This window comes from Pholis gunnellus (genome assembly GCF_910591455.1).
Source record: "Pholis gunnellus genome assembly, chromosome: 12".
NCBI classification, from domain to species: Eukaryota; Metazoa; Chordata; class Actinopteri; order Perciformes; family Pholidae; genus Pholis; species Pholis gunnellus.
In genome coordinates, this window is record NC_136539.1 from 15,354,061 (window position 1) to 15,373,130 (window position 19,070).

A 19,070-nucleotide genomic window follows, 5' to 3' on the forward strand; every position below is an offset into this window, starting at 1 on the left:
TTTATGAATATATAGATATAGAGAGAGCTACAACATGGTGGTTCAGTTTGATTTCTTGAAAGACACCAGAGGGAGCAAGAGGACAACTGGACAACATGGACTGCAGCGACACCGCTTCCTCAGTGGGAGTGGGGCTGACTAGTCTATGGACTCTCTGCCATGTTCAATGCCGTTCCAATCAGAAGGGATCAATTAGGATAAATAATAAAGCAGTGCACCTCCATTTAGGATGTCCATACTGTGCTACATTGAGACTGAGGTGAACTCTGCATGTGTAAGCACTTCAGGCATAGTGCTTTCAAATTGCTCTTGTTGACATCCTTCCTTCCAAATATTTATGGAATGAAAGTTCAAGCTCATTTATCAAAACCAATGTTAAATTGTGCAGCACGTTATCGTTCCATCACCAAAAAAGTGTTCATGTCAGATGTAGAACTACATCTGAGACCAATGAGCTTGGGATATGAGACTTGCATGTATGTCGGCCAACACGTGCTCACCTGTAAGCTGTTCGATGCATTCCCCACGTTTTGTGTGCATGCACGTATATGAATAATGAGCTCATGACGTCATGTTTGCAGGTGGAAGATAACCTAACTCATTAGGCCGTGATGACGTAGGTCCATCCCTTGCATCTCAGAGAGCGCCCTGCTTCTTCTTCTTCTTCTTCAGGTTGTAGCCTACGTTGTTTCCGCAGTCGTGCAGCGGTGTGTCGATACTACGTTGCTCGTCCATATCCTCCTCCCCTTGCCTCACGCCCCGCCTTGTCGCTGTAAAATTAGTTGGGGTTTTTTCAGCCATTCATTTATGTTGTTCTGTCACATGGGCTCTCTGGGTGCAGTGTGAGCTGTCGACACTGGCTGCGAGTCGTTTGAGAAAAAAAAAGATGGGGATTTAAACGAGGGACCGAAGCAAGGGGACTCCGCATCTTTCTCTCTGCATCTCCTCCGCTGCCGGCAGGCTTCAGAGGATCATGCAACACCTTAAGCTATGGCGAGCTCTGCTCCTTTTAACCGTGCTGTGCCAACCAGGACTCTCAGACAAATACGGTAAGATGGTCGCGGTGATGATACTGATGATGGCAAGGTCCTTATCAGACATTCTACGGTCATATTCCTGTAATATTCCCAAAGGTACATGATGTGTCTAAGTGGCTAATTACTTTATACGGTGATCTCATCCGACTGTGGGATACTATCCTCTGTGGCATCACCGTCATGCCCCTGTAATATTCAAACAGAGGCTGGATTCAGGGACATCTGTATTTACGTGGCATTCTTCCAAAACGACCTGTAAATGATTTGCCATAGAGAGATGGGGTATGTGGGTAAATAGAGGCTGATAATGAGATTAGGCTGAGGCGGAGGAGATATGGACAATGATGGGGAAGGAGAGAAAACCTAAGTCTAGTAAGTGTTTTATTTATTTTTCTCTTAGAGAATTATGATTCCTGTCATGCCACCATCACTCCTCATGCTGCTATTAGCAATTTGTTTTCATTTGTAGTCCTTTCTATCGAAAAGGGAGTAGGAAAGCCACCAAATCCAGTTGTAGGGGATACATAGATTGTGTCAAGAATAACATACAGTGCATGAGTACAAATAAAAAAAACAGACAGCAAATGTATGTTTTAAACATGAAAGAAGAGATAAAAAGTTATGTACTACAAAAAGTAATATGATACTATACACTCAAGACAGAAAAGATTGCTTTTAATCAGAGATATACTGTAGGTTGCATATTCTATTGACTAAAGAATAAAGACAAAAAGCTTTACTGGTGTCTGAACGTGTCTCACATTTCACTCTCAGCATTAGAAAGGGCAGTGGCAGCAGCAGTCTACGTTATTATTAACGATTAGGGCAGCTGTAGTAATTTCAGCTTATTGATTATTGCAATTATTTCATTATTTTCCTTTTTGTAGATGGACGCATTAAACTGTCATCATTTGTTATTGATACGTTGATGCAACAAGTTCATTTATACATCCATCATACAGTACTTTCCCCAAAGATTGTGTCTGTCTGACACATGTAGGTGGAGATTTGTGAATGGAGTTAATTTAATGAGTAATTCAGGCCGAGACTGAAAAAGCCAATGATATTCTCTTCCTCAGGGTTTGTCCAACAATAACAAGTGAGCATGGTTTTGTACTAACAGAAGGGTTGCCACTAACATTATTCCCCTCCACCTTCTACTGTATATATAAAGCAATGTGAATTATGAGGCATATTTTTATACACATTTTTATACAGCAATGAGTCATGCATAAACACCTTAGGAACAATTGATTACAGTTTATTTTAGACATTTAAAGCAGCTCACTTTTATACCAAGAGAACCATAATACACTCGCAATTTATTAAACCAGTTATGACAAAAACAGCAAAACTGAACTTAAAATGCTAGTCTTTCTGTGCCATTCTGTGCTTTCTCTTGCCATTAAAATCCATACGTCATTGAGAAAACTGCTTTTCTAAAATGGCAGCAAAAGAAGCACTTTACAATGACCAATGGACAGCTCAACGGGAAGCCATTCTGCAAGTGCCTGAGATTTCAGCACCATGGAGAGAAACCAGTAACCACTGTTGCTTCCCTTTGTCCATTCATCCATTAACGCCTCTTCGCTTCCATCGCTGTTCTTTCACACATGCATCCATCCATCTGCTCACTTGATTAGCCATCCATCCATATGTCCGACTGTCCTTTGTCACACACACGCAGTGTGACGTCTGTGTTAGAGCTGACGTCTCTGCAGCCGGCCGCTTCCTTAAGAGCCGATGACCTGTTGCTATAGGTCAGGTTTCCGCTAAAATTGCATTTGAGATTAATTTGAACCTTTGTGCTAATTTACCGTGCTAGTGTGAACTTTTGACTATGACCAATGAATACAATTGCTTTTATAAAAATAAAAAAAATAAAAAAAATTTATGTTGCTGCCTTGGGAGGATGCTGGTAGTGTTAATTTATTTATTCAAGTTGCATTGAGCATGCATACCTTGCATTGTTGAGTGCACAGGAAAATAAAATGAGATCCAGAAAAGGAAACATGTTTTGAATCCTAGAAAATAAACTATTAACAAACAGTTTGTTTGTTTTAGCTCCATGTTGCTTTATTGGCCCAACACTACCAGATGTCCCTCCCTGGACAACCAGTCAGTATTTGATGACTGAGATTGTCATTTAGGCATAAGGTCTTGTCAACATTGTTGTGACGTGTGTGAAAATGACTGAGATACCTCATTATTTCAGCGATACACATAAAGGTTCACTTAACCCTCCACAGATTGTAGAGCCCAGGTCTCTGGGATAATGGGCATGTTGTTTTGCAAAACGGTACCAGCCACTCGATTGTTGTTTTTAAGAAGTCATCACATTCGTGTGCAAGATTGAGAGTAAGCTTTCGTCCAAATAATTCCACATTAATTTAAATTAGGAATTCCAGAAAACTGCTGCATTTGTCATTGAAATATAGCCTCAGCTTTCAAAGTAAAAAATGTCAAAGTAAAACAGAAGGCATCAAAGACATACAAGGTACTCACTTGCACTGTGTGCGCACAGTGTGTGTGTGTGTGTGTGTGTTTCTCATCAAAGAAAGCAGAGGTGAGTCACTGAAACCGCTGTAGGTTCTGCGTCACTTCATTTAAAGGTTCAGGAAAAGGTTCTCAATTATTTCTATCCATTCAGTTCACAACAATTCTGACAAACAGCTACCCACCCGCCTTTTTGGCATTTCATTTGGGGATAATAACTATCTGTCATCTCCTCACATACTGTAAACGCAGAATTCATTCCATTTATTTCTCTCTTGTTCATGCAAACAGTGACACAAAAACGATCTTTCCTCTGGCGAGTATACAGGGCAAAAAGAGACGTGATGTCTGTCGTGAAAGAGAACGGTAGACAAAACAATCCGTGCATGTTCTGCTGTGTTCCTATCTGTCGTCAGCCACCTGCTCCTTCCCACACTGCCATGCGGTCTTACCCTAAGATAGGTGGGACAGCTAAAAATGAAATTCAAGGAAATTACCAACAATACTCGTGACAACACTGTTCAATTACAAACCAGTTAACAAGTCAGCATAAGTGTTGCTCGAAAATAATCTTGTCCTGCTGACGAATCAGTATTTCACATCCACAAAACATTTGATCTCCCGTCAGGCTTATCAAATGTAGAAACACTGACTGCCTGTCTAACCTGTAATGCATTCTGATGATGTCTTTGCCGGGAGCAAAATACTACAATAAGATGATTTTGTATTTCACGGTTTTCAGAAGTTGCAGGTTTTATGCTAATAATGTCCTCATGTTATAATGTCCTTGTGCAATTATATAAAAGTCTTACAAAGGATAAATCAAGTGTGGGTGGGATTTGAATATGAAAGACTTGTGTGTTTTGTTAACCACATCTGAGGCTGATTATAATGAGTGAATCAGGGTTAAGCTCACTTTGTTGTGTTTTCCAAATGTGAGGGATTCTGACTTTGAGTACCTATTAGCCCTCTCTGTCTTTCTACCTCAGGTTGCCTGTTTGAGAGAAAACTGTGCACAAGGGATCAGTTCTGCTCAGATGGTGAGTAAAACACACACACACATTTGTATGAACACACACACACACACACACGCACAATCAAACATAATCTCTCTCTTGAACGTCTACTTTCTTAATCCTTTTTGTAACCCTTCAGCATATTTAATTAGTAACCCTGCAGCTGGACACAAAAATACACACACACAAACACACACACACACACACACGCACACAAACACACTGTATGTGACTGGAAGCGCACCAACATGTCAAGGATTTTTCCTATCTCACCGTCACCTGCCCCTCTCTCCCTCTCCTCGTCTTTATCTAAGCCCCTCCCTGGCTCTACTGTCTCCATGGCAACACTGACATCACCGTGAGGTCGACGCCCCCACAGTTGTTGTGGCAATACAGCAATGAGTCACTGACGCACACTTACGCACTTCTCTGTGGAAATTGCACTTACGCACACGAGCAGCCATTGGACGGAATACAAAATGGATCGGCGTACTTGGAGCTCAGGAGCAGACGACGCAGGGCTGGATTCATGCTCATCTGTGGGTCTGAGAGGAAAATAACGACTGCTCAAAGGCTTCTAGTCCGATATGTTGAAGTGAGCCTTTTGTCTCTCGGATTCTGTGTCTCTTTAAGAGCCCACAGTTGAAAATTAGCTGCAATCAATCCGTCTGTTTGCTAGACGCCAAACAAATACTAATTTACTTATTTTTGTAGCTCGAGGGAGGAAAATATTTAAGTCCACAGAAAGTGTAACCATCACAGTGTCAATAGAGGAAAGAAATATTCTAATGCCAATGGAATGTTGATTAATTGTCTCAAAAAACATGCGACAATAGCCATTTTTGAACCCTCTCACGGATAATACAGACACGTGACATTGAAACTATATGGCAGTGATTGATTATGTTTGTTTTTGTTTATCTTTTCAAATGAAAATACAGCCGTAATTATATTACAGGTGTTTATCAGACTGCTTCGCTATTCCAACTTTTTGGATGCAGGCTTGTTTGCCTACGAGTTGAATCGGAGTATCAATGTCAATTTTGTCTCTCTTGTGTTGAGTGAGACGGATCCGGCACATGAAGCAGCTAGCCTCTGCTAAAAAAGGAAGGAGTACGCCTTCCAGCGGAGCTTAAAGAATTAAAACACTAAATAATCAGCTAATGAAACCAAACAAAATCATTTTAATTAGTATAGTAATGTTTAATTTCCACTCAACACTATTGACAGAGGTGCCATCTATACTTTTGAAAAGACAGTGGTGCATCCACACAATCGGCCTCTGAGGAATAATTTGTCTAAAACGGTTAATTAGAGTTAAAGTCCTTTTCTTTCTGCTTGCCTGCTGCCTGCCACTCGTAATTGGGGAAATGGATTGTGTCTTGGTGAGCTTTATGGAACGCACGGCATCTTGTTGTTGCTCTCAGCAGTTGTTTATTTGTGTCCGTGACAGGATGTGTGACTGGCCCCTATAGATTTGGCTGCATGCCAAGCAGATAAGACCTCAGGTTGTTACTGTTGCACAGTTTCTAAACATTTAATAGAAGTAGTGGAGTTTCATTTCCCTCAACGATATTCAGAGACGGAGGTGTTTGTTGTCACGAGGATGTTGTTGCAAGCATCTCCCCCTGTCAGCCTGTTGCGTCTGTTAAGAGTTTGAGGCCAGTATTAAACAGCATAAGGTCAGACATTGTCACCGGAGGGGCGGTGTGCACAGGTGTGGCACCCTGACCTTGTCAAGCGGCAGCTCCTTGAGGTGTTGATTCGGTGGATGCCAGGTTGACGTACAACACGCATCTGGGCAGCCCACTAGGGAAGGTTTGGAGGGTCTTCTGTAATTGTTCATCAGACGGCTGGTGCCGTCAATGTATCAATGGGAAATCACACAAAATAAAGATCAATAAACCACAAGCTCAATGTTTACTGGAACAAAAGTGATATCTACAGAAATAACCCAAGCTCCAGAAATAGTCCCGATCCCATCAAGCCATGCAGTTTGCTGTCTTCCCTCCGTTCATCCTCCATTCCTCCTCCTCGCGTTCCTCTTCTCTCCGTCGTCAGTCAGTTCACCGCCAGGGATAAGAGCTACTGTATGTCTCCCCTTCCAGATACAATATCCTGTGTCACATCACATCATCAACATCAAATATTAGTGATTTGATTACAGGTTTTCACTGAGCGGGTTGGAAAACAGTGGGGGAAGGATGCACACATTAGTTGAATATTCTGTATCTCTTGTCAGAGAATCAACTTGGAAATACTAACACTAAAACAGGGCTGATACATTTACCTGATTGTATACCTAGCCGACGGTAAAAACATCAGTCTACTCACTCGTCAATACACAGAGTGGCAGAAATTAAGCTGTGCTGTGTCCTATGCAATTTTGTGGCTATAAAAACACATTAATCCTCACTAATCTGTTCCGAGTAACAATTTAGGCCTACCGTCTCACCGTGGCAGGTTGGCTGGAGTGAGATTCAGCCAGTGTGGTGTGGTGACTCATCAGTGCGCCATATAATACGTAGTCTGCTGTGCTTTGTCTGACTCTTCTTTTTTCAGAAATATCTTCATTTGCACTCACATAGATTTCAGAGCTAAAAAGCCGTCCCGATGTGATATCGATAATGGTCGCTCTATACAGACTAAGACATTTCAGATTCTCAGTATCTAACACTAAGTTGTTGAACCTCCTGAATCTTTTCTATGTGATGCTGAAGCAGGACAGCGAGTAGGAATTGTCCAGTATGAACCGCTTGATGTCCTGCTTCCAGCTACTTTTCATTGTGGTTTATGTCCAAAAGTTATAATAATTTATTTCGAAAGGATGCATCATCTAAGTCATAGACCTCAGAATGATGCATCAGCATGGCTGAAGAGTGGAAGCATCAATTTGTGTGGGTTGAACAGAAACATTTCTTTATGTGCTGCAAATGATCAAAATATTGATTCATTTATGATCAGGATATGAAAACAGTTAGTTAATACTGAGCAAATGCTATCATTTTTTTTTCTGTTGCCATGAGGCTGCCTGCAGGTTAGCAACTATGTTTCTAAAGCACACTCACTGACAGTGGCACAACCTCGTCCAAAGCAGTGACAAGCATTGTAAGTGTGTGGGCTGTACTTCAAAACTATGACTCACGGGCTGTGGGCTAGTGTGGTGTGGGCTACATAAGATATACGTGTGTTATTACAAAGTACTGCATTGTACCTCAAGGCCAGCTTCACTGAAATATCTGTGGGGGAAAATGTGTGTAGTTACAGCTAAAAGTCTAAGAAAATACAAACGTCAACAACTGTGGGGCCTTGTTACATTTGCTAACATCGACTGTCGGCCTTTTTCACAGCAGCCATTTTGATTTGTCAGAATAGGAAAAGCACAGGTGTTACTGTGTTGTTATACATGTTCTATTCAAGTGCCTCAGATTATGGCCTGGAAATCACTTTAAAAAGAAATCTCAAATGATTATATTGGCAAAATAAGAGTTAAAATGTTTACCGTGTGTGTGTCTATTCCTTCCAGATGGGCTGTTTGGTCAGTGCCGTACCTCGAAGCAGGACCTGGTCCAGTACCAGGTGTCAGTTCCTGTTCTTAAAAGAATGCAGGAAGTCCTCAAGCAGCTCATGCTACAAGGTGAGATGACGCATGAAAATCATCACCAGCATTCCCTGACAAAGCTCAAACTGTCAGAGTGAATACCCCATTGCTTCTAAGTAACTGTGAGGAAAACAGTAAATAGCTGTGTTATTTTGTGTCTCTTTTGTGTTTCAATTTAACCCTTTTTTATATGAAAATGACATTCTATTTTCTATCTGCTTTATTATACTTAGACCATTATACCTACCAGTGCTGTGCTTTGAACTAAATGCTAACATGCTGATGTTTTTAGCAGGTTTAATCTTTACCATGTCCATCCTAGTTTAGCATTTTAGCATGAAAGTACTGAACACAAAGTAGTACAGTACAATATACACGCAGAAATCAATTTATTATACAAGCACTTCAAAATAATTCCCTTTAATTGCTCTATGTGCGTGTGCGTGCGTGTGCACAGGTCTTTCCTGGCAAGATGACATCACCCAGTATATTTTATCGAAGGAGCTGAAGAGAGTTCCCCATACCACCCACGCCTCGAAGCCAAACTCCTCTTCCTCCTCTTCTCATTCGTCTCAGTAAGTACCCTCCAGTTCCAGTGGTGTACAGTGAGGAGCGTACATTTTACACAAAACAAATGAGTCAGAGGACAGAGTCAGAGCCAATCATTTATTTACCTCTGGACCTATTCTTTCATCCTTACCTCCTCCCTTAGCCCTGTGTATTTATCTTCATCATCTCTTTGTTTCTCTCTGTGTCGCCAGGTCCAAACAGAACATCCCGCACCACCATAGTTCTAAGTCGGGGTCCGCACCTCCTGGTGGCAACTATGTGGACTACATGATTGTCGAACCTCCTCAGTCCCCACTGCGCATGCAGACAGCCTCGATGGACCCATACACATACCACCAGGTACACATGCACACATCCTTAGCATCCAAAAGCAGGTGTGTGTGTGTGTGTGCGTGTGTGTGTGTTTCAACCTACAATACTAGTTCCAGGCATAAGTTTGGTTGCAAAAGACAAAGATTCGCTCATGAAATCCCAACTCAGAGAGGCAAACAATATTTCATCACAGTTTAGAGTTACCTTGGAACATTACAATAGTGGTAAATACACTTTGGAAACCTGCATTAAGGATTATTACAGTACTGTCAAAGAAAAGAAAATATATATATATATACCCATAAGGAAGAAATCTAAATCTTAAACATCACACACATGCAGACAGTACTAAATCAGTGTACCTCTCCTGATTCCAGCATAGATATCAGGATGACGTGGAGAGATCACTCATTGGAGCAGGAGCTGGTTATGCCCGCCCTTCTTCAAGGTCCCAGGCCAATCAAAGAGAGCAAGAGCGTGACAGGCAGCTGCTACAGGAAGCCTTGTCTGTGTACCTGGCGTCTGCTCAGCCTTCTCATCGCCACCGAGGGGCCGCTGCCATGCCTCGTGCAGGTAAACGGCATGTTCTGTTTCCCAAAAGAAGACACACACGAAAAAAAGCTTTTGGGAAAGATGAAAACACTAAAATGAAATGTTCGTCTCGCCAAAAATCATACTGTGAAAGCTTTTTGGAAGATATTTATTTAACTGTTAAAAACATAACTCAAAAATTGTCTTAACCATCATATCCTATGATGATATGAGCAGGTCTGCCTTATTATGAGGACCTGGAAATGGAAATACCAGTGGACTATGTGCAAGACTACACCCTAGAGGAGAGACTGGGTACTGCTGGCAGACAACCAACGCAGCAGAATAAAAAAGTTCCTCAGCAGATCAGCCCTGTGTCTGGAAACAACGGTGAGAAAAGGGAACTTAATGTTGCTTCAACAGATTTAAGCAATGGGAGTACTTACACAGTGTGCACATACAAAAGTTTCATCCAATTTATGAATTCAGCGGAAAGATAATGCTGACTTTGCTGTCTTGTGTTAGATGGCCTTCTCCAGAGGATGTCAGGAGTCCTGAAGAGGTACGGAGTTGACCCCAGAGAGCTCAGTCAAGAGCAGCTCTACAAGCTGGCCCTCATTCTGCAGCTGATGCAAGCCCAAGACAAAACAGGTAGTCTTTCAGTCATTTTCAAATCAACAACTAAATAGAAACACCGTCTCCTTTTACACATACAATTGGAATATGAAGCTTCAATGTCAAGCTTTAAAATCTGTACCTGTATATATGAAGGATTCAAGGTTAAAACCCAGTTAAACATGACATTACAGTATTAATTAAATATCCCAAGTCGATAAATAGAAGACCTTGATAGCTAACCCTTGAGTAAATGGGGATAACAGATTATTCAGATATGGAATTTGATTTATTGTAGTATTTGATTAAAAACATCAGTGTATCTGTCTTAACACAGATCCAATTGAGAAAGACCTCATCACCCTCAAGGAGGTATGTCAGCATTTGTTGTCAGCAGTGTTCACAAGAAGCAATCATACACCTTTTTTTCACTGATAGGTCTTCTATTATTCCCCCTTAGATGCAGCTCTTAAAAACAGACAGTGTGTCTCATAAGCCGGAGAAGCCCGCCCCTGTTCCTGGTCGCCCGGATGCCCGTCCTGCCGCCACCTCCGCCTCTGTTCCAGCTCCACCTCAAGCCAAGAGCGCCAGCCTCCTCCCTTCTGCCTCCCAGCCTCCGCAGGCCACCCCTGCTGGAGGTGGACACGGCTTGAAGGAGCAGGGCCCGCCACTGGTCGAGGGTACAGGAGCCAAGGAGGAGTATGGGTACATAGTCACCAACCGGAGGTCAGCACTCGATCAAATTCAACTTTCTGTTTATTACAGATAAACTGCTAAAACAAGAAACACACATCTTCCCGTGGAGCCAATCGTTATTGCGAGGAAGGACCTACTTCAGTGTGTGTAGAATAAATGTCCTCATGCCGAAAGCTGTCATTAAGTGGCAATATGTGAAATCATGAATCATATTAAATGCCAGTAAAGAGCAGCAAATAAGACATGTATTAAACAGGATGTTTACAAGGAGGATGATGATGTTTTTCATTTGTAGCCCCTTGAGTTTGTATGACGGAGTGAAGCTGTTGGAGCTACTGGCTGATAAGATACACCTGACAACCAGCAGCTTCATCAACATCAGGTAACACCTCAGTTGTGTGTGTGTGGCAGTGTGTTAAGAGAGTTGTAATTTTTACTCCAAACAATAAGAATAGCTTTCACAGTTCTGAAGCATCCAACATGTGGCTTTGTGTTGCCAGTGTGGTGGGCCCTGCGCTGACGTTCCGTATCCGGCAGAATGATCACAACATGACGGCTGCAGAGGTGGCTGCTAAAGCTGGTGAGGCTCAAAAACACACAGACACACACAAACTCCTCCTTAACGGAAAATGACGTGGGCGCATTGCACCGTCGCTCACACAGCTTTTTTTCCTCAAAACACCATTTCACCCAATTTATTTTTTCTTTTCACCCAAACAGTGACTGAAAAGAACTTCCTGGAGTCTGAGACAGGCTTGAAGATCGTGCAGACTGGCGTGGGAGAGGTACTTGATAACACACATACGCGCAAACTCAATTAGTCTCTGAGAAAAATGTTCCTTTGTAACATGTGGTGCAGTTGTCAAGGCAACAGAGATATAATGACTCATTTGTATTGCCTACCATTTACCATCTATTCATTTGTGGACCCAAGCTTGACAGATGATCAGACTTGCTCGTGTGAAATTCGACTCCCGACAGACTAGCAGCTCCTTCCTGATTGTCTTTGTATTTTCTGGAGCTACCTTTCTTTATTTGTGGCTGTCCTGCAGCAGTTACAGAGCGACTCGATTCCGTATCTTAACCCGGGCATGTTGAGTGATTTCATTCAGGCCACATTACTGGTACTATGAAATGATTGCTTGCGAAAATGGTTCAGATACACAACCGGGTGTGTCAGTGTTGAGGAAGACCTGCAGTATTTAGTATTGCTCCGTAAGAATATCATCAAACTAAGACTTCTATGAGCTCAAGCACTGCACTGTACTTTGACGCAGCACAGACAGAGGCAGTACATTCATCTCAGTTATGGAGCCTATTTTCCATCCACCACTACACTGTGTGTGGGCGTAAACCGCTGAGTGTGTGCCACCTGGAGTGCAAGTGGCCAGAACAAATCAGAGAGTCTGCACCTCATAACAACTGAACCATCATTTCACTTGTTGCCATGGTGCTTCATCTCTCTTAGACTCCCCCCCCCCCCCCCCCTCCCAGATCCCAGGTGCTATGGCAACAGTCACAGGAGTCATCAACCTCATTATTCGCACACTAACACACACTGGAAGCCTTATTCCAGGCCTCTGAATCATCACCGGCATCTCAAACTTTATGTGCAATGGATTAATAACCAAATGCCCATTTAGACTGAATATCAGGAGAACACACACACACACACACACACACACTCACTCACACATACAGATGCAAATGAACACATCATTTGAACTCAGGGCTGCAGATAATATTGTAATTGGCCAATAGATTAATAGAACATGTGTTAACTCATTCAAAAATGGCATTAGTTTTTTTTTTTATTAATTCAGTTCAAATGAAAGCATGATTTGAATACTGATTTACACCTACACTTTCAAATGAATCTGTTCATTAATTAACTCTGCTGTATTGGGCAGCAGAGTGAAAACTGTATGTAAGGATAGAAAGGAAGATGAAGAAGGGGCGGAATGACACACTGCTGTCTTTTTTAACAGGTTCCTGGTTCATACTATCATGACTTCTCAGACCTCTGTCTTTAAAACTCAACATCAACCTCTCACCGAGCCCACCTTGCTGTCATGTACAGTTACATAGAAGCACATGTGTCGTTAGAATGAGATGAGGTGACCTTTGGATTCCAGTGGTGAGTCCCAGAGGTAGCTTAGCTTGGGTTGACTACTCCCAAAAGGCAAGATGTGCACAACAAAGGGAAATAGCACTATAGTGGGATGATAATATGTTACTTCCCCACTGCCCATGTCTTACTTACTCTTCTTTATGATGTTTTTTTTCCCTAGAGAACAGATGTACGGGGTCTCCCCCAGGTAACCAGGGTTTCCCAGGGCTCCAGTGGCACAGTCATCACCCTTGTGTCCATGGCAGTCGTAGGAGGTGTGCTGGTAGTGGCCATGGCCGTAGCCTGTCTCAGGCACTACGCTCAGCAAGTGGCCAATGGCAAGCTGGGACTGGGGCCAGAGGGAGGAGCAGAAACACACTTTGACTACCAGGTAAGGCAGCAGGAGGAGATTCAGGAATGAGTTAAGGCCATTTGATATAATTTCCCAGAGGTTTTGTCTGTTTGTTTGTTTTCACCCTGGTGTCGACGTCTCCATGGTATAATGGATTGGAAAAGTGTAAGAAACCACATTATGAATGCTCAAAAGGGCAATAAATGTGTGAATTTAAATTTGTTAATGAGAGCATATAGGTAATAATAAAGAAATGTCTCTTAGTTTAGGCAGATGAACGCCTATAATAACACATATTATACATAGAATGTTAATGACATGCAATCAGTACAACATCCCGATATTAATGTTGAAACAATCAGTTGACTAATGCAATCACCAAAAATGTGCTAAGCAGTTAGTGTTTGAAGTTAAATAAAAGACAATACGTTGTATTACATTTAGTAAAGTTTTTCATATATAGTACATCAAAACATTAATATAATAATCCATAGTTACAGCCCTGTGATCTTTCTATTACCTTTTTGTTACCGTTCTCCCTCTCCTTACTTTTCTCTCAGGAGCTATGTCGGCAGCACATGGCGTCCAAATCCACCCTGTCCCGCCAGGACTGTGTGGCCGGGGTGAGCAGCAGCATGGCGGGGTCTGCCATAGTCACAGGTGCTGGCGGTCGAAGGGGTACGGACACGTCCCGCGTCAGCAGCGTTTCCTCCCAGTTCAGCGACGGCCCCCAGCACAGCCCGTCCTCCACCCACAGCTCCACCCCGTCCTGGAGCGAAGAGCCAGCCCAGTCCAACATGGACATCTCTACTGGTCACATGATACTGGTGAGTTATTGAGTGGAGAGACCAGACTTCCTGCTGTAGCGAAGGAATCTCTTGCTGTGAAAATCATTGTAGCAGATATTAACTGCTATGTGCATTGTCATCTCTTCTGTCAGGCTTATATGGAGGATCACCTGCGTAATAAGGACCGCCTTCAGAGGGAGTGGGAGGCTTTGTGCTCCTACCAGGCGGAACCCAGTTCAGTCGCTGTGGCGCAAGTCCCGAGCAACATGGACAAAAACAGACATGCTGAATCTCTCCCCTGTTAGTTCACCAGTGTGTCACTGTAATCATTTCTTTCTCTCTCTGTGATGGTGTCACGTTCATGTCTGTCATATTTGCTAGTCATTCATGCAGTGACTCGTCCTTGACAGCTGTTTTCTTTTACAGATGATCACTCTCGGGTCAAGCTGAAGACTGAAGTGAATTCCAATAAACAAGACTACATCAACGCCAGCATCATTGTAAGAATTCTTCAAACAATCTAAAACTTTTTCAGTATTTGTTTGGTGATTTATCCCCTCATATATTATGAGGATTTAAATAAACAGATGGTCTGATTATCTTCATGTCTGATGCACTATAAATAAATGTGAGATATTGGTACATATTTGACCTAAGTATATACTTTATACTGTACCGCTGATAGATTTTCACTGTTAATGAATTCTTTGTTATCGGAGAAAAACAATCTTTGGACTGTGAATATTATATCTATCTAGATGTGTCTTCCAGTTACATTCTGTTTTTCTATCAGAATACGAACACTTAGACCTGATTCAAGTCTACTCTGTAAAATCATCACTGTATACAATTTGAATGCTCCCTTGCTAGAACTCTTATCTGTTTGAGAATCCTCAGGAGAAAAATAAACTAGGAAACTCAGCTCCCTTTCTTCTCATTTTTAACCCACAGGTTGATCATGACCCTCGCCAGCCAGCTTATATCGCCACACAGGGACCACTGGCTCATACTGTCGCTGATTTCTGGCAGGTCAGTGCAATCTTCAGATGGTCCAACGTAGGCCATCGGACCATTCAGTCCATCTGCAGGAAATCTGCCTTGTTACTCACATTTTCATTTAAATGTGACAATCAGATGTGTGTGTATACCTCCGTGTGTGTGTGTGTGTGTTCTCTCCAACCCACAGATGGTGTGGGAGAACGGCTGCACAGTGATAGTGATGATGACAGCTCTGGTGGAAGATGGAGTGAAACAGTGCGAGCGATACTGGCCCGATGAGGGCTCATCACTCTACCACATCTATGAGGTTCATTTCCTGTCGTAACTCACAACCTTTAATTTCACATTTGGCACAGTGTCGTTTTATAACGCTCTTATAGTAACAGAGTAGCTTCAGAGTAGCTTCTCTGCATTCGACCTGTGGTTATAGTGGTTTTGTTCAAAACAAATATGTATACAAATGGCCATTCCCCCTCTTTAATGGTATGTGTCCTCCAAACCGAGGATACGCACCATTTGTTTCCTCTGTAATCGTAATAATAATTATTTGCTTAATAAAATTGAGAGAAAAAAATATTTTCAACACACAAAAAGATCTTGTGTGTTGAAATGTTGCATCCATCATTTTGTTTACCCTCTTGTTCATATATCTCTTTTGTGTCTGCCATCCCTCCCGCTCTTTCTTTCCCTCTCTGTCTCTTTGTGGTCACCAGGTGAACCTGGTGTCAGAGCACATCTGGTGTAAAGACTTCCTGGTGCGCAGCTTCTACCTGAAGAACGTCCAGACGCAGGAGACCAGAACCTTGACGCAGTTCCACCTGCTGAGCTGGCCGGCTGACGGCATCCCCACCTCCACCCGACCGCTGCTGGACTTCCGCAGGTAAGAAACTAAACAATAACACATACGTGCACACACGGACTATCCCAACATGTGCCCCTTGATTTCAACAGGATGGGGAAAACAGGTGGTCAGGATGCAGTGTGTGTAATGTTGTGGTGACTCACTGGTACCCTAACAAATCAGTGGGGTTCAAATCCTCCTGATCGCCCTCATCACATCCATCTTTTCATCATTCTGCATGGCGTGTTCTACATTCTATAGCCTATCCTTCCACCTTAGCTCTCTCTCTCTCCCTCTCTCCCAGTGTGCAGGTTGATAGGTTTGTATTTGAACATCTCCCAGTGTCATTTTTGTGGTTTGCAGCTAGTACTCTGGCTCCAGTTGCATAGTCACAAAAATGAGCATTGGCAGGTGTGACTGGCTACTGCAAGAGGGACAGTGAATCTGTGGCTTCCTCTTCACCTATTCTTTCCTGTTTTATCATCACAGTCGTCCCAAACCTCATGCACTTTCTACTTGTTCCTGTCCTGACATCCTTTACCTCATTCCTGATTGAAGTAATTTATGTGTATTCATTGAATATGTGAACAAGGTTAGTTGCAATTACAAAGTCTATAATAACTCATTTGTAATAAAGCCTTTCTTTTCTGTTCTCCTTTCTTTCTCTGCTGTCTCTTGTTCCTGCTTTTCAGGAAGGTGAATAAATGTTACAGAGGTCGTTCCTGCCCAATCATCGTTCACTGCGGGTAAAAAAAAAGAAAAGAAAAGAAAATCGAATGATTTCTGTGAAACATGAGAGTTGGTAGAATCGTACAATATTACCAATGTGATTATGTGTTTGGAAAGCAGATTGAGGTAAAACACTTTTGGAGAATTACATGTGGATTGACAATTCCCTTCATACCTGTCACTCTCACAGTGATGGCACTAGCCGGACTGGCGCGTACATCCTCATCGACATGGTGCTGAACCGCATGGCCAAGGGTGAGTCGCTCGCACACATTTATACAGGGTATAATTCAGTACCTAAATATTTTTGAAAAGACAACAAGGTCAACATTTGGTGAGAGAGTGGATTTATGCAGAGGTTTGCTCATAGCAGCTCAGTGTGTAGGCCTACACGGATGTGATATCTTTTGTAGACAGCAGATGGGGCTGTAGTCACAATAAAGTAAAATAATGATGTGACATTTTAATTATTATTGCCCATTAAGGTTTGGATGTATCCATAAAGTGGGGCTTAATAGAGCAAGTTAGCTGGATTTCTTTTCTATAATCTTCTCACAGAAGGTTTATTTTACCGTGTCGAGCTGACATCAGTTGGATAGCATCACAAATGTTTTCTTAGTTGTTGGGATTAGTTCCTTTTTCAACGTTTTAAAGAAGGCTTAGATAGACGGTTCGTATCTTCTGTAGCACCAAAGAGTGAAAAACTGTGGTAGTGATGATTTTACTGTTCTTGTCGTTGTTAGGAGTGAAGGAGATTGACATCGCAGCCTCACTGGAGCACATCAGAGACCAGAGACCTGGCATAGTCCGCACCAAGGTACCACGAGTCTGTCTGTGTTTGCACTATTTCAGCACTTTTAAGGTGGACGTCCATCCATCATAATCCAGTTGTCTCCGTCTCTGCGATCTCTAACTGTCCCCTCTCACACCTTCCACTCTTCCATTCCCATCTTGTTATTTCCGTTCCCCGCCTCTCGTCCTGATCAGGACCAGTTTGAGTTTGCGCTGACAGCAGTAGCCGAGGAGGTGAACGCCATCTTGAAAGCCTTGCCACAGTGAGCCGAGGACGCGTCGGGGACATCCACAGGCGCACGGAAAGAATGACTCATGAGGACACGCTCGTACGATCTCGTCATGTATGTCTGGCCATCCCTGTAAATAAGAATTTGCTCAACCACACTTGGAGCAGTAGTTACTGCTCTCGTTTTCAGCATGCAGTATTTTACCATCTACACATTCTCTGGGTTTATACAACTTTTTGGAACTTAATTAAATTATTTTTGGCAGGATGTAAATATGGACAGAAGATCAAATCGTTTTACCAATACGGTACAAATTTGATCTTTTCTCTCTGGCGTTTCTACCTAATTAGACAACAATGAGGCCAAAGGGTGATCTACTGTGCCCTTTAACTTTCCCCCGAGTCTGACAGGACAGAATGCACTTCTGTTTATGGTCGTAGTGATAAAGTGTAACACTGTTTACCTATCGACTTCCATTTGATTTCATCTTTGCTTCATTTTCCCTTTTACTGGACACGATGACATGATTACCTACGCCATCAACAGACGGTTTACCACCAACACAGAGGGTTCGTTTGGCTGTTCTGTTGAACATTACAAGTTTCTTTTGGTATATTGTTAAAATGATGTTACATCCTTTCACAAACGTGTCACATGTGTGAGGCCTCCATCTGGCTGATACACAATAAGGTTTCAATTCATTTCGACTCCCTGAGTGTGTTGTAACTGTATGCTTCCGTCTAGTGTGTGTTGATTTCCAGCAGGTTTTTATTTGTGAGGCTCGTCTCGTCTGCCATGACAACATGATGGTTTGCTTTAAGCCCTGGTCCTTTTGTAACGGATGCTGTACTGTTGACCACCAAGTACACCTTGCCTTGTCTCTCTCGTTCTGCACACAAAGTACCTTTGATTGGGTTCTTTCGTTGTCTTACTCAGTGTAAAACCTTGTGATTAATGTAAATAATTCCTCCTGATGATTGTGTTTATTTCATGTAGCAGACAGATAATATCAGAAAATATCTATAAAAATGTATTTTTGACTTGACTTGAATAAATTTGTGACGTGATGCAGCAAAAAAAAACCTACTAAAAACCAAGCCTCGAGCTCATTTTCAAAACCCCTGATGTTTAGTGGGTGTGTGTTTTTGTTTAATAAATCAAGCTTTAGGTACATGAGACAGGTTAGTCTGTCTCATGTATTTAAAGCTGTTTACATCTATCATACAAAATGTATAAATAGTGCATCAAAAGTGCAATAGATAGTTGGAATTCCAGAGTTTTACAGACAGCGTCCCCCGCAGCACAAGGGTAGAATAGCCAAAAACAACTCTATTACAATATGCCAAGTAGATATT

The 19,070-nt window shown here is 42.3% G+C and overlaps 1 protein-coding gene across 1 annotated transcript; it reads left to right on the forward strand.

The window, feature by feature from the left end:
* The first annotated feature begins 902 nt into the window (after window positions 1–902).
* Window positions 903–18,840, forward strand: ptprna (protein tyrosine phosphatase receptor type Na). Its single transcript, XM_079170924.1, has 24 exons — window positions 903–1,049; window positions 4,523–4,573; window positions 8,076–8,186; window positions 8,608–8,725; window positions 8,912–9,059; window positions 9,410–9,605; window positions 9,801–9,953; window positions 10,089–10,214; window positions 10,516–10,550; window positions 10,639–10,904; window positions 11,170–11,256; window positions 11,375–11,454; window positions 11,595–11,659; window positions 13,166–13,375; window positions 13,897–14,163; window positions 14,277–14,424; window positions 14,551–14,624; window positions 15,076–15,153; window positions 15,311–15,430; window positions 15,837–16,003; window positions 16,657–16,710; window positions 16,884–16,948; window positions 17,437–17,510; window positions 17,681–18,840. The coding sequence occupies exons 1-24, from the start codon at window positions 974–976 to the stop codon at window positions 17,750–17,752; spliced, it is 2,841 nt and encodes a 946-aa protein (XP_079027050.1). The 5' UTR covers window positions 903–973; the 3' UTR covers window positions 17,753–18,840.
* Window positions 18,841–19,070: the final 230 nt, after the last annotated feature.

Coding starts and splice junctions, on each gene's coding strand:
- ptprna (XM_079170924.1), top strand. CDS start 974: ATGCAACACCTTAAGCTATGGCGAGCTCTGCTCCTTTTAACCGTGCTG. Junction 9,954..10,088: donor CCCTGTGTCTGGAAACAACG/GTGAGAAAAGGG, acceptor GTCTTGTGTTAG/ATGGCCTTCTCCAGAGGATG. Junction 14,625..15,075: donor ACATCAACGCCAGCATCATT/GTAAGAATTCTT, acceptor TTTAACCCACAG/GTTGATCATGACCCTCGCCA.